At 61.5% G+C, this 12,785-nt stretch overlaps 1 protein-coding gene across 2 annotated transcripts; it reads left to right on the top strand.

Moving 5' to 3' along the window:
* The first annotated feature begins 906 nt into the window (after window positions 1-906).
* On the top strand, window positions 907-12,313 carry VPS51 (VPS51 subunit of GARP complex). Of its 2 annotated transcripts, XM_054198174.1 has the most exons (11): window positions 907-1,141; window positions 1,825-1,954; window positions 2,050-2,196; window positions 2,722-2,944; window positions 3,660-4,401; window positions 4,688-4,906; window positions 5,690-5,911; window positions 6,357-6,478; window positions 7,008-7,095; window positions 7,763-8,019; window positions 9,463-12,313. In XM_054198174.1, exons 1-11 carry the CDS (start codon window positions 935-937, stop codon window positions 9,464-9,466), a joined length of 2,361 nt encoding a protein of 786 aa, XP_054054149.1. In that variant the 5' UTR covers window positions 907-934; the 3' UTR covers window positions 9,467-12,313. The 2 variants fall into 2 exon arrangements, with proteins under 2 accessions (XP_054054149.1, XP_054054148.1); XM_054198173.1 differs by lacking the exon at window positions 9,463-12,313 and having other exon boundaries at window positions 7,763-8,548.
* Window positions 12,314-12,785: the final 472 nt, after the last annotated feature.

The following is a 12,785-nucleotide window of genomic DNA, read 5'->3' as shown; positions in this document are numbered from 1 at the left end:
GAACATATGGAATATTTGGGGGTGTCTTTATTGAAGTTGTAACAAACCAAGAACTAGAACTCAGCTGTGAGCTGTTGTTTCGAGAGTGGTTTTTCAGCGCCATCTAAAGGTGCTTCTCCAGAACGTTACAGTGATTCATACACAGGATAATTTGTACTTTTCGTGAATGCTAATGCCACAAATAACACGCTAAAATGTATAGCGTGCAGCTGGGGTCACTGCAGCAAACATCACACATTCTTCGGTAATAATGGGACAAGATGAAATACCAAAAGCGATCACTTTCTGCATCGTAGCTGTTTACTGGAATTAGAAGAACGCAGTTAACTGTCCGTTGACGGGGGGATTGCAGGTCTCGGGGAAGCTGCCGGTGCCTGGGGCTTGGTGAGCGTCACCTGGAAGGGGAAGAGAGAAAGAACCCACCAGAGGTGACGGTGGTGCCTTGTCCTGGGTGAATGTTTTCAGCCACTCAAAGGCAGGCCCGTTGTGTGACACAAATGGCGGTGAGGTGCACAGGCCCTGGCAGGGCAAGGCCACGGCTGGCGCTGATGTCCCCATCCCCGGTGTCCCCAACGCCGCTCTCCCCAGTCTCCCCGTCCCCAAGGCCAGCTGGTGACCCTCCGCCAAGGGGCACCGGGACCTGTCCCCTGCCGTGTCCCCACCCCCTGCGCCCCCCGGGAGGGGACGGAGCCCCGCCGGGTGTCAGGTGGCAATGAGGCCTGGGGCGGGGGGACGACGGCGGGGACGTGGCGCCGGGGCCGCCTGCGGCTGCTCACCTTCAGGGGCTGGTGCCTCCTGCCACCGCCCCGTCCCCGCGGGAGTGACCGCCATGACGGCGCGGGCGGGCGGTTGCCGCGGCGACGGGGACGCTGCGGCAGAAGTGACGCTCGAGGGAGGGCCGGAAGTGACGCGGGGGAGCGGAAGTGCCGGCGCGATGGCGGAGGTGGAGGCGGCGGGGAGCGGAGCTGGCGGCAGCCCCGAGGCCGGTACCGGCACCAGCAGCAGCGGCGGCGGATGGCGGCGTCCCCACGGGCCGCTCCAGCGGTACTACGGCCCGTCCGCGACCGAGGCGGCGGAAGCGGCTCCGGACCCCGCCGACATCAACGGGCCCCACTTCGACCCGGAAGTTTTCCTCACTAAGGTGACCTTTGACCCCACAGTGACCCCTCCCCCCCGCCGGGAGCCCCCCGGGTCGTGGTGGAGACCCTGCCGGCAGACACCCCCGCCCCAAAGGGTGCTGTGGGACCCCCCAGAAGGATGCTATGGGCGGCCCGGGACCCGGCCAGGGCACGCCATGGGGCTGGGAGGACCCTCAGACCGCCCCAGCGCCCTGCGGGGACTCTACGGATCTTCTTGTGTAGGGACGCTTTAGGATACTGTACGTGTCTCTATGGCGGCCCTTTGGGAGGACCGTTTGTGGGAGCCTGGGGGCAATTAGCACTCCTTCAGGGGGCAGTCAGGGCTCCTGGGGGGCAATTGAATATCCTAGGAGGGCCCCAGAGGGCAGAAGGAGGCTCTTGGGGGACATTTCCAGGTCCCAGGAGAGACCTGGGGGGGCATTTGGGGGCCTGGGGAGCAATTAGGGCTCCCCAGGTGGTAGTTAGGGCTCTGAGGGGGGCAGCTGGCGATCCTGGGAGGGCCTGAGGGGGCAGTCAGGGGTTCAGGGGGCAGCTGAGGATCCCAAAAGGGCTATGAAGGGCACTTAGGACCCCATGAGAGCAGCTGGAGGCACCAGGGGGTAAACTGGGGGACCGCAGGGGGCAGTGGGCCCCATGGCATGTCAGTGGGGTTGGGAGCAATTGTGCCACTGTTGCTCCCCTTTAGGTGCGCAGCGAGTGCCCCCTGGGGCAGTTGTTGGCCCGCGAGGCTGCGCTGGGGCGGGAGATCCGCGCCCTCGACAGTGACATGCAGACGCTGCTCTACGAGAACTACAACAAGTTCATTTCTGCCACTGGTGAGCACCCAGCAGGGGGGACCCAGGCGTCTGGGAGGGACTCGGGGGGTTTCTGGGCAGCCGAGGGATCCAGGCGTCCGGTTCCTTCTCCCCAGACACCATCCGAAAGATGAAGGTCGACTTCCGGCGCATGGAGGCAGAGATGGATGATTTGGCTGCCAACATGGCCGCCATCAGCACCTCCAGCGCCCGCGTCAGCGCCGCGCTGCAGGACCGGCACCGCCGCGGCGCCCAGCTTGCTGGTATGGGGAGGGGGTGACCCCAGAGAGCAGATCCCCTTGAGGCTGGGGGAGGCCTTGGGGGTTAGATCTTGGGACTTGGGGGACAGATCTGGGGGGTTGGGTGGCAGACCCTGGAGCTGTGGGGACCCTTTGGGGCAGATCTTGTCAGCAGAGGTAGATTGAAGGGGGTCTGGGGGGACAAATCTGGGGGTTATGGGGCAGAATTGGGCGGTAGATAATGGGAGGAGAGCTGAGGGGCAGATCTGGGGGGGGTGGGGAGAACCCAGGGTGGGTGAGGAGACTCCAAGGGGGGCAGATCGGGGGGGGAGGGGGAACAGATAGCAAGGTGTTGGGAGACCCTGGGGGGCAGGTCTGGGGGCTGGGGGGCAGATCTCTGGGGTGGGGAGACCCCACGGGGGGGCAGATCCAGCTCCTGGCCCCACCCACGTTTGCTAACCCCATGCCCATGGGCGGCCCCCCTTGCGATACGGCCCCACCCTGCCTTGCCCCCGTGCCTAACTCCGCCCCGATCCCCGGCCCCCCCAGGGGTGCAGGCGCTGCTGCGGAAGCTGCAGTCCCTGGTGGAGGTGCCTGGGCGGCTGCGGCGCTGGGCGGCGCCCGGGGCAGAGCCTGCGCGGGCCCTGCGCTGCTACGCCCGTGCCCGCGCCGTGCTCCGTCACTACCGCCACCTGCCCTCCTTCCGCGCCATCGAGGATGAGAGCCACGCCATCATGGCCGACTTGGCCCAGCGCCTCCGTGCACGCCTGCGGTGCGTTCGCTCTGGAGCCTGCTGATGGCAGCTCTGGGAAATGGGGTTTGGGGGATGTTCACTCTGGAGCCTACTGATGACAGCTCTGGGAAACAGCCCGGGCAGGGGTGGATTCACTCGGGAGACTAATGATAGCTGTTCCCGTAAACAGCCTTCTTGGGGAGGTGATGGTGGTTGTGGTGCCTTAACTCTGAAACCTGCTGATAACAGCTGCAGGAGACAGCTTTTCAAGGGTTCAGGGTGTTAAATCTGTAGCTTAATGATAACAGCCCCCAAGAAGCACCCTACGGAGGGGGGCATCTACCCTGGAGCACATTGGTAGCAACCACAGGAACCATCCCTTGGGCAGAACATTCCTAAAGTAACAGGGACAATTCTGACCGCTACTGAGAGCTTTTAAAAGGGTACGGTATATGGATTTTTTCTTATGGGTTTATGATAAAGGGATAATTCTGGAACCTACTGAGGAGTTTTAGTAATTTTTCATTATTATTGTAACTCTGGAACCTACTGGTGATCTTCAGTGAGTTTTTATTACTATAACCACTGTTAACTTTGGAACGTGCTGATGCTATTAAGTATTTTTTCCCCTTTGTTTTTGAATAAGTCCCGTTTACTCTGAGGCCTACCGATTTGCTTATTCCCTGTTTTCTTGCTGTTAACCCCAGAACCTCCCACTGTCCCCAGGTAACCCTCTCATTTCCCCCACCCCCAGGGATGACACCTTGGACCCCAAGGAGCTCACTGAGTGCGTGGAGATGCTGCTGCAGCTGGAAGAGCCACCCGAGGAGCTGTGCGAGGAGTTCCTGAGCCACGCCGGTGCCCGCCTTGAGGCCGAGCTGGCAGCGCTGGAGGCCGAGCTGCCCGCAGCTGACCCCTCCGGCACCGCTGCCACGCCGCCTCCCGCCTCCGACATCCTCGACTTCGTAGACCGCGGCAGCTCAGCCTTTGTGGGCAACCTGTGCCTCCTGGCGGCCTCGTACCGCAGCCTCTTCGAGGGGCGCCCGGGGGCTGGGGACGGCCGCCTGGAGGCCTTCGCCGCCACCCTCACCACCCGCTACTTCGAGCTGCTGGAGCGGCGCCTGGCGCTGGAGCGGGGCCTGGGCGACACCTCGCTGCTGGTGCGGGCGCTCGACCGCTTCCACCGCCGCCTCCGCGCCCTCCTCGAGCTGCTGCCCGCGGCCGGGGCCGAGGCGGGCGCCGCGCTGGTGGCCCGGGCGGCGCGCGAGCGGGTGGATCGCTACCTGCGGGCGCTGCAGACCTTCTTCCTGGGGTGCCTGGGCGATGTGCGCCAGGCGCTGGCTGCCCCCCGGCCCCCCGGCAAGGAGGGTCCCGGCCTGCCTGACCTCCTGGCCACGCTCGCCTCCTCCGTCCTTGGCCAGCTCAAGGCCGTCCTGGCCTACGTGCAGCTCTTCACCGCCAAGGACGTCGCCTTTGCCAGCCTGCCCTACTTCAAGGTGGGCTGTGGGGCGGCGCAGGGTGGCGTGGGGCAGTGAGGAGGTTGCATGGGGCAGTTTGGGGGTCACTGGGGCAATCTGGGGTTGGCACAGGGAAACCTTGGGGTTGCACAGGGCACGTCAGGGCTTGCACAAGACAGACTTGGGGGCGTCATGGGCAATTTGGAGGTTACACGAGGCAGTTTGGGGGTCACTGGGGCGGTTTGGAGCTTATGGGGGTAGTTTGTGGGGGTTTGGGGCCCCCGGGTGGTATTTTCGGGGTGTAACCCCCTGTTTTTGGTTGCAGGGGGAGTTCTGCGTGGAGGCGGTGCGCGAAGGGCTGGTGGTGGCCTTCGTGCGCTGGCTGTGCCGCACCGCCCGGGGCTTTGCCGACGGTCCGGCTGAGCGGGGGGCCCCCGCGGCACCCCCAGCCCTGCTGCTGCTCCTCGCCCGCCTCTGCCTTGACTATGAGGCCACAACCATCAGCTACATCCTCACCCTCACTGACGAGCAGTTTCCCCCCCAGGTGAGCCCCCAGAACTGCCCCACTTGGCTCCAAAATGGCCCTAAGGGGACCCTGAACGTCCCCAAGATGTCACAAAATGGCTTTGCATCCCCCTGTGTCCCATTCAGGACACAGTGGTGGGTACCATGGTGTGCGTGGAGGCCTGGGGATCTTCCTTCTGTCCTGTCCCCCAAAACATCCCCAAGTGGACCCAAAATGGTCTGTTTGTCCCCAAAATGATCCCCAGGGAACCTCAAATAGCCCCACATTTCCCTGTGGCCCTGTGTCCACCCAGGATGTCGTGGTGGGGACGATGGGGTGTGTGGAAGTATAGAGATCTTCCTTCTGTCTGTGTGCCCCGAAATGTCCCTGAGGGATTCCAAGATGTCCCTAAGTCCCTCCCTGTGCCATGCTGTCACCCCGTGTCCACCTAGGATTTGACCCTGGGGATGGCAGAAGGCTCCTTACCTGTGCCAGTGTCTCCCAAATGTGCCCAAGGGCACGTCAGCATGTCCCCAAGGGGCTTCTGACTGTCCCCAGGTCTTCCCAGATGCCCCAAGGATATGAGGATGGCAGCGATGCTGCTGCAGGTGGGGTGGTCCAGAGAGCCATGTGTCCCCTGATGTCCCCGTGCCCTCAGGACATCAGATGGTGGGGGCACGGCGCACATCTCCATGTGTCCCCATATCCCTTGTATCCCCAGGCCACAGGGCCGGTTGTGACAGCGGGGACAGTGCTGTGCCCAGAGGTGTAGGGTGTGTTCCTGCGTGTCTCCACATGTCTCTGTGTCCTTTGCACCCCCAGGACACAGGCCCGGCGGTGACACCGGGACCAGCCCTGTGCGCAGAGGCGCGGGGGGCAGCGCAGCGGCTGCTCGACCACTACGTGCAGGTCCAGGGCGCCGCGGTGGCACAGATGCTTAGGAAGAGCGTGGAGACACGAGACTGGTTGGGCACCGTCGAGCCCCGCAACGTTCGTGCTGTCATGAAGCGTGTGGTGGAGGACATCACCGCCATCGACGTCCAGGTTGGGGCAACGCCAGGAGCCCAGAGGGGCTGGGGGGGTCTGAAGTGCCCTGGGGGGTCCCAGATGTTCTCTGGAGAGGCCCTGAGGTCCCTGAAAGGTCCAGAGGGAATCTCCGAGGTCCCCATAAGGTCCTTAAGGACTTCAGAGGTCCCCAGAGGGTCCCTGTGGGGGTTCCTAAAGTCCCCTGCAGGGTCCCAGATGTCCTGGAGGGTTCCTGGGAGAGTTGGGAGCCCCGGAGTGTCCGGGGAGGGAGGTCTGAAGTCCCTGGAGGGTCAAGAGGGGATGCCCCAGGTCCCCATTATGGTCTTTGAGGATCTTTGGGGTCCCAGATGGGTTTGGGAGGGTCACAGAGGATTTGAGGGATCCTGGGAGGCTTTGTGGGGGGAGTCCAGGGGGTGTTTGGGTGATTGTGGGATACCAGCACTGAGAGGGTGCGGTGCTGCAGGTGGGGCAGCTCTTCGAGGAGGGGGTGCGGCGGGCGCAGAGCAGCGACTCCAGCCGGCGCGCCTTCTCCGTCTACAGCAGCTCACGGGCACCCGGGCGCTACGCCCCCAGCTACACCCCCAGGTCAGCCCTGGCGCCCTCTTGGCCACCCCCTGGGCCTTCCCTGGTCACCCCTGTGCTCCCCGTGTCACCACTGCATCTTCCACGTGACTCCTCCTGTGCCTAAATTGTGCCAGTATCCCCCACCTTCTCCACATCCCTTGGCCGTCCCCGTGTCCCCAAACTGTCCCAGCATTCCCTGATGACCCCCTTACATCCCAGCCATCCCCATGTTCCCCCTGACTTCCCAGCATCCCCGAGGATCCCCACGTGCTCTGTGTCCCACGTTGTCTCATCTCTGTGTTGTGACCTTCCCCACGTTCCCTGACTGTCCCCACATCCACTGCCCATCCTCATGTTCCCTTGTCTTTGTGTCCCCAAACTGTTCCCGTGTCCCTAAACCATCCCCGTGTCCCCTGGCCATCTCTGCATCTCTGTGTCCCCATCCTCTTGTCTCCTGGCAGTGCCTGTGCCCCTGGCCCCACATCCCCTGGCTTTCTCAAATACTTGACTGTCCCTGTGTCCCTGACTGTCCTGCTGTCACCATCCCCAGCGCCCCCATGGACACCCACCTGCTCAGCAACATCCAGAAGCTCTTCTCCGAACGCATTGACATCTTCAGCCCTGTCGAGTTCAACAAGGTGAGGCCACAGGGACATCTCCATGTCCCCAAATGTCTCCAAGGGCCCCTCTGGGCCTTGTGTCCCCACGGTCCCTCAACTGCCCACCTTCCCAGATGTCACATGTCCCTGATGTCCCCATGACCCAAGTGTTGCAGACCAGGACAGGGGTGTTCCCATTGTCCCCCTGAGGCTCCCCTGTCCTGGTGTCAGGACTTGGGGTCCCCGCAGCTGATGACCGGGGTGAGGGTGTCCCCGTGTCCCTGTGCTGACTTGACTCAGGGCCTCCCTGTGCTCCCAGCAGCCAGGCCAAGGGTGTCCCCGTCACCCTATGCCATGTGTCCCCCTGTCCCATGTGTCCAGGCTCAGGGGGTCTTTGGGAGCGGCAGCCAGGCCAAGGGTGTACCCCATGTCCCCATGCTGACGGGACGTGGGGCCTCTGCGCACTGGCAGAATCGAGGCCAAAGGAGCCCCTGTTCCCCCGTGCCACGTGTCCCCGGTGTCCCCACATCCCATGTGTCAGGACTCGGGATCCCTGGGGATGTGAGCAGGATGAGAGTATCCTGGGAGCTAGTGGCCTGGAGAGGGATGTCCCCACAACCCCATGCTGATGTGACCTGGGGCCTTCCTGCCCTGGGGGCATCGCTGTCGCCCTGTGCCACGTGTCCCTGCTGTCCTCACGTCCCAGGTGTCGGTGCTGACGGGGATCATCAAGATCAGCCTGAAGACGCTGCTGGAGTGCGTGCGGCTGCGGACGCTGGGGCGCTTCGGGCTGCAGCAGGTGCAGGTGGACGGGCACTACCTGCAGCTCTACCTCTGGCGCTTCGCCGCCGACGAGCGGGTGGTGCAGGGGCTGCTGGACGAGGTGGCCGCCAGCGCCGCCCACCGCTGCCTCGACCCCGTCCCCATGGAGCACAGCGTCGTCGAGCTCATCTGCGAGCGCGGGTAGGACATGGGGACACACGGGGACATGGGCTGAGGTACAGGGCATGGCATCAGGTAGCAGAGGGACACAGGGACGTGGGACATCTGTGTCGCTGTGGGGCACAGGCAAGTGGGGGCATCTCTGGGAGGGGACATGTCCTGGGTCCTGTTCTATATCTGGGGACAGAGCTGTACCCTGTGAGTCCCCACACACACATGGTGGCACTCCACGTGTCCTCCCCCACATGGCAACACACAAGAACGTCCCATGTCCCCACACACGGTAACGTGCAGGGACACCCCCTGTTCCCACACGGGGTCACCCCATGTTGTCACACGCACACATGCCTCCCCCAGCCCTGGTAACACCCCATATTGTCCCCCAGTGACGCCCTCAGCGTGTGCTGACACCCCGTGTTGTCCCCGCGGCCCCAGTGACACACCATGTCATTCCCCCCACCTTGGTGACATCCCCTCGTGCCTGGGAACACCCTGGGCACAGCCCCTTTGTCACAGTCGGGGACAATAAATAAAATATGTGTGAGCTGTGCCTTGCGGCCCCTGCCTGTGCCTGGGGTGGGGACGGGACACAGCAGGGACAGACGTCTGGGTCCCTGGGGGGGAGTGGGGGTGTGCAGGGATGAAGGGGGGTCACCTAGATGCCTGGGCCCCTTGGCCACCTGTGTCCCCATGGGGGAGGGGGGCAGACCTGGCCCCTTGCACAAGCACCCTTCCTCCCCCCCCAGCTAAACCCTCGCACGAGCACCGTGTGTGCGCCCAGTGCCTTGCACGAGCACCCCAGGGGCACCCAGCCCCTCCCCGAGAGCCGGGGGGACACCTGCTGCCTTGTGCAGCCCTCACACAAGCGGCCAGAGCCCTCCCTGCCGCCGCGCACGCACCCAGGGCACCAGCACAGGGGCTGCTCCCTGCGCCCCCCCGCTGGCTGTGGGACCCCGGCGGGGCCGGCGCTGCTCATGCGGCTCCTGCTCGTCACTGCCGGGCACGGCGAGGGGGTCCCAGGGCTGAGGGGGGACAGGGGCAGGGGCCGTGCCCCGTGCCCTTGGGGAAGGGCCGTGATGGAGAAACAGCCTCCTGCGCGCTGCCCCGGAAAAAGGCATTCCCCAGCCCTGGGCCGGGATGGAGGGTGTCCACGGGGTCAGGGACAGCACGGCAGGGGGTTGTATGCGGAGTGAAGTCCCCCACCTGTCCCATGCAGGGGCGAGAGACGGAATGAGACAGAAACAGGCTGACAGCAATGAGAGAGAACCCGTAAGGGTCCCAAACCGTAAAAGCCAGGGACCAAAAACTGTAGTGGGCACTAAACAAAGGGCTGGGGGATGCGTGGGGTCGTTAACGTAGAGGCACGAGAGCTGGGACACTCGCACCGTGGGCGTCAGTGCTTGCACAACACTGACAGAACCAGAAGAATCGGACGACTTCTCATCACTGTCCCAACCCTCCCAGGTGACTTTGGAAAAGTCACGTCACCTGTCTCTGGGGCATCCGAGTTGAAAAGCCCGGTCACCACAAACTGCCCAAACAACCGGAGAGATGGACAGACGGACGGATGCTGCTGCTGGAAGAGCTGGGGAGCACCGAGGAGTCGTGCAGACACAGGGTCCCTCGAATGGAGAAGCCGGAGTGACTGAAACGAGAGCTCTGCTCTCTCGCTTCCCTCTAACATAAAGATCGTGACACAGACCTTGGAAAAGCATCACAAGATGCAAACCACAAGCTGAGAATTCGACGTTATCGACTCTCCAGCTCAGGTCGAGGGATGTCCCATTGCCGGCGACTGCGGGCGCAGCAACCAGCAGCTCCAGCTGCTTCACGCACCGATTCACCCTGCAGTAAGGCCAGTTTTGTCGTTGTTAAACGAGGTTGGAAACTGGGGGGTTGAGCCTGGGCCCCGCAGAGGGATGGGGGGAGAAGCAAGGGTAAAAGCAAGAAGAACACGAGGGTCGAGATGAAGAAATTTTAACAGAAGTGCAGGGAAAAAATCCTAAGAAATGCAACAGCCACGGGGGAGACGCAGGAACTGCGCTGGCAGCTCCGAGGGCTCCTATGAGCTGCCTGGCTTCGGTGCTCTTCCGTATTCATCGCGCCTGGAAAGAAAGAAGTCTTTGACTGTCGCAAAAACAAACACGGTCTCGGGAGGCATCTGCTGTGCCCGTGTGCCCTTGGCGTTGGTCCCCTCGGCCGACGCACAGGGACGCGGCGCTGCGCGCCCCCCAGCCCGGCTCCTGGTCTCGTGTCACCAGGAGCTCAGGCCCCCTGAAAGCCAAAGGCAGGGAGTATTGCAGGATTCCCGGGACGCGGGCTAAGTCCATGCTTTGTGTTGGGGCTGTTCAGTTTCTAAGCTGCAAGTTTAAGGAATTCAATTTGAAAAGCTGGAGGGCGGTTTTACCACCAGCTGTCCTGGCAGGAGCCTGGCTTGATTTTGCATCCCTGGAGCTGATCCCACTGGGTGCGAACAAGGATGCCCTTGAAAATGAGGTATTTTTTTCATGTTCTTCTCCTTTTAAACAAAGAATGTATATAATTCTGTTTTAAAAGAATGTGAATTTCAGCTTTGCCTCAATTAGGGACAAGCAGCTTACCAAGGTCTGTGACGAATGGGAGGGGAGCACATCCTTTCACGGCATACGCATCCCGTTATTATCCTCACGCTGGAACTGCAGCACTAAACACCCCGTTCCCGTTACATGGACACACCAGCGCTGGGGGGTGATGGCAGCGCTCAGCCCCCGCGCTTTTCTTGCTTTGAGCATGTTCTTATTCTGAGCACAGGCGATTCCCAGGGCACAGAGAGCTCCAAGGGAACCTCCCCCTTGGCGAGACTCAGGGGCTGCCTGGCAGCGGTCCTGGGCCAGTAGTTCTGGGTGGCCCTGGGGGAGCAGCGTGGTCCGGGCCAGCTGACCTCTGCAGCTCCCTTCCCACCCCAACAGGCCGTGAACTATTCCTCTGCCCCCTGTGCGAGTGCTGAATGCCCTCTTCCTGAGGGGCTCGGCGCTCCCAAAGGGGGAGGCTGCAAAAACTCAGGTGTCCTATTCCCCATGACCCCCCCCCAAAAAGAAGTAAACTCCCCTGCGGGAAAGTAATGGAAGACGGGGGAGGAGGACGCCAAGTGACTCGCACGTGGGGTGCTGGCAAACACACATCTCACACTAATTGTTGTTTAGTCTTACGTGCTCGACAAGCAGCACGTCTGCACTTGGGTAACGTCGGCCCATGGTGATGGCAGGGACACCTTATCGAACACAGCCCCGAGATCCCTGCCCTGCCCTCGAAGAAGCCTGCATCGGCTCGTACATCCCCCAAAAAGATGTATTTGGAAGAAAATAAGCTTCTAGAGCCCTTGAAAAGACCCGTGATGGCCCTGGAGGTAGGAAACAACATTTGGAAATACGTATCCCTTGGCAAGAACTGCTAATCTGGATCTTCATTGTAAACTACTTCATGTCATTTGGGGATTTGTCTAAAAGTGTGTGTTTTTCTTGTTTTCCTACTGCTGGCAATATTGTCGGCAATGGGACGGTAAAGTCTGGGTCTGAACTGTACTGAAGCCGTTTTGCACGCTGTTCTCTGGTGCCCTGCCATCTCCTCACCACCCACAGACGCCCCGGGCAGCGCTGCGGCTGCAGAGAACCCCGGCCGCTGTGGGTCTGAGGCTGCACCTGGAAGGAAACTCCACGTCCTTTCAGGAGAACTCATCGCTTAACCTTCCTCCAGGGCATAATGAAGACCTCCAACCACATTTTGGGCTAAAGGCGCACAGAAAAAGGCTTAATAAACACGGTGTTCTCAAGGCAAGAAGCAGCAGTTTGGTGTGACCTGCCCCGGGGGGTTTCTTGCCTGTTTTCTGCTCCAGCAGCCAGTGCTCGGTGCAGCACAAACGGGTGCCCTGGAGGCCGGGCAGCCCCCTGCACCGAGAGGGAGCAGCGGGTGGAGAAAGCTCCTGGCGCTCGGGAATGCAAACTTACACGTAGAGATGAGGGAAGGTGGTTGGACCGATGGGCCAAGGCTAACAGCAGGAGCTTCAACAAGGCCAAGTGCCGGGTCCTGCACTTGGGCCACAACAACCCCATGGACACTCCAGGCCTGGGGCAGTGTGGCTGGAGAGCTGCCCGGCAGAAAAGGACCTGGGGGTTCACATTGACAAGCGGCTGAACATGAGCCAGCAGTGTGCCCAGGTGGCCAAGAGGGCCAATGGCACCCTGGCTTGTATTAGAAATAGTGTGACCAGCAGGAGGAGGGAGGTGATTGTCCCCCCGTACTCAGCACTGGTGAGGCCACACCTGGAGTATTGTGTCCAGTTCTGGGCACCTCAACACGAGAGAGATCTCGAGGTGCTGGAGCGAGTGCAGAGGAGGGCAACGAAGCTGGTGAAGGGCCTGGAGAGTAAATCTGATAAGGAGCAATGGAAGGAGCTGGGACTGTTTAGTGTGAGGAAGAGGAGGCTGAGGGGAGACCTCATCACTCTCTACAACCACTTGAAAGGACACTGTAGAGAGGTTGGTGCTGGTCTCTTCTCACAGGTAATTAGCGATAGAACGAGAGGGAATGGGTTCAAGCTGCAGCAGGGGAGGTTTAGGCTGGACATTAGGAACAAATTCTTCCCAGAAAGAGTGGTCAGACACTGGAATAGGCTGCCCAGGGAGGTGGTGGAGTCACCATCCCTGGATGTGTTTAAGACTCGTTCAGATGTGGTGTTAAGGGATATGGTGTAGGGGAGAACTCTGTAGAGTGGGGTTGGTGGTTGGACTCGATGATCCCAAGGGTCTTTT

Source organism: Rissa tridactyla, chromosome 4 (assembly GCF_028500815.1).
Source record: "Rissa tridactyla isolate bRisTri1 chromosome 4, bRisTri1.patW.cur.20221130, whole genome shotgun sequence".
Classification (NCBI taxonomy): Eukaryota; Metazoa; Chordata; class Aves; order Charadriiformes; family Laridae; genus Rissa; species Rissa tridactyla.
This window is presented reverse-complemented; position numbering and strand designations above follow the sequence as displayed.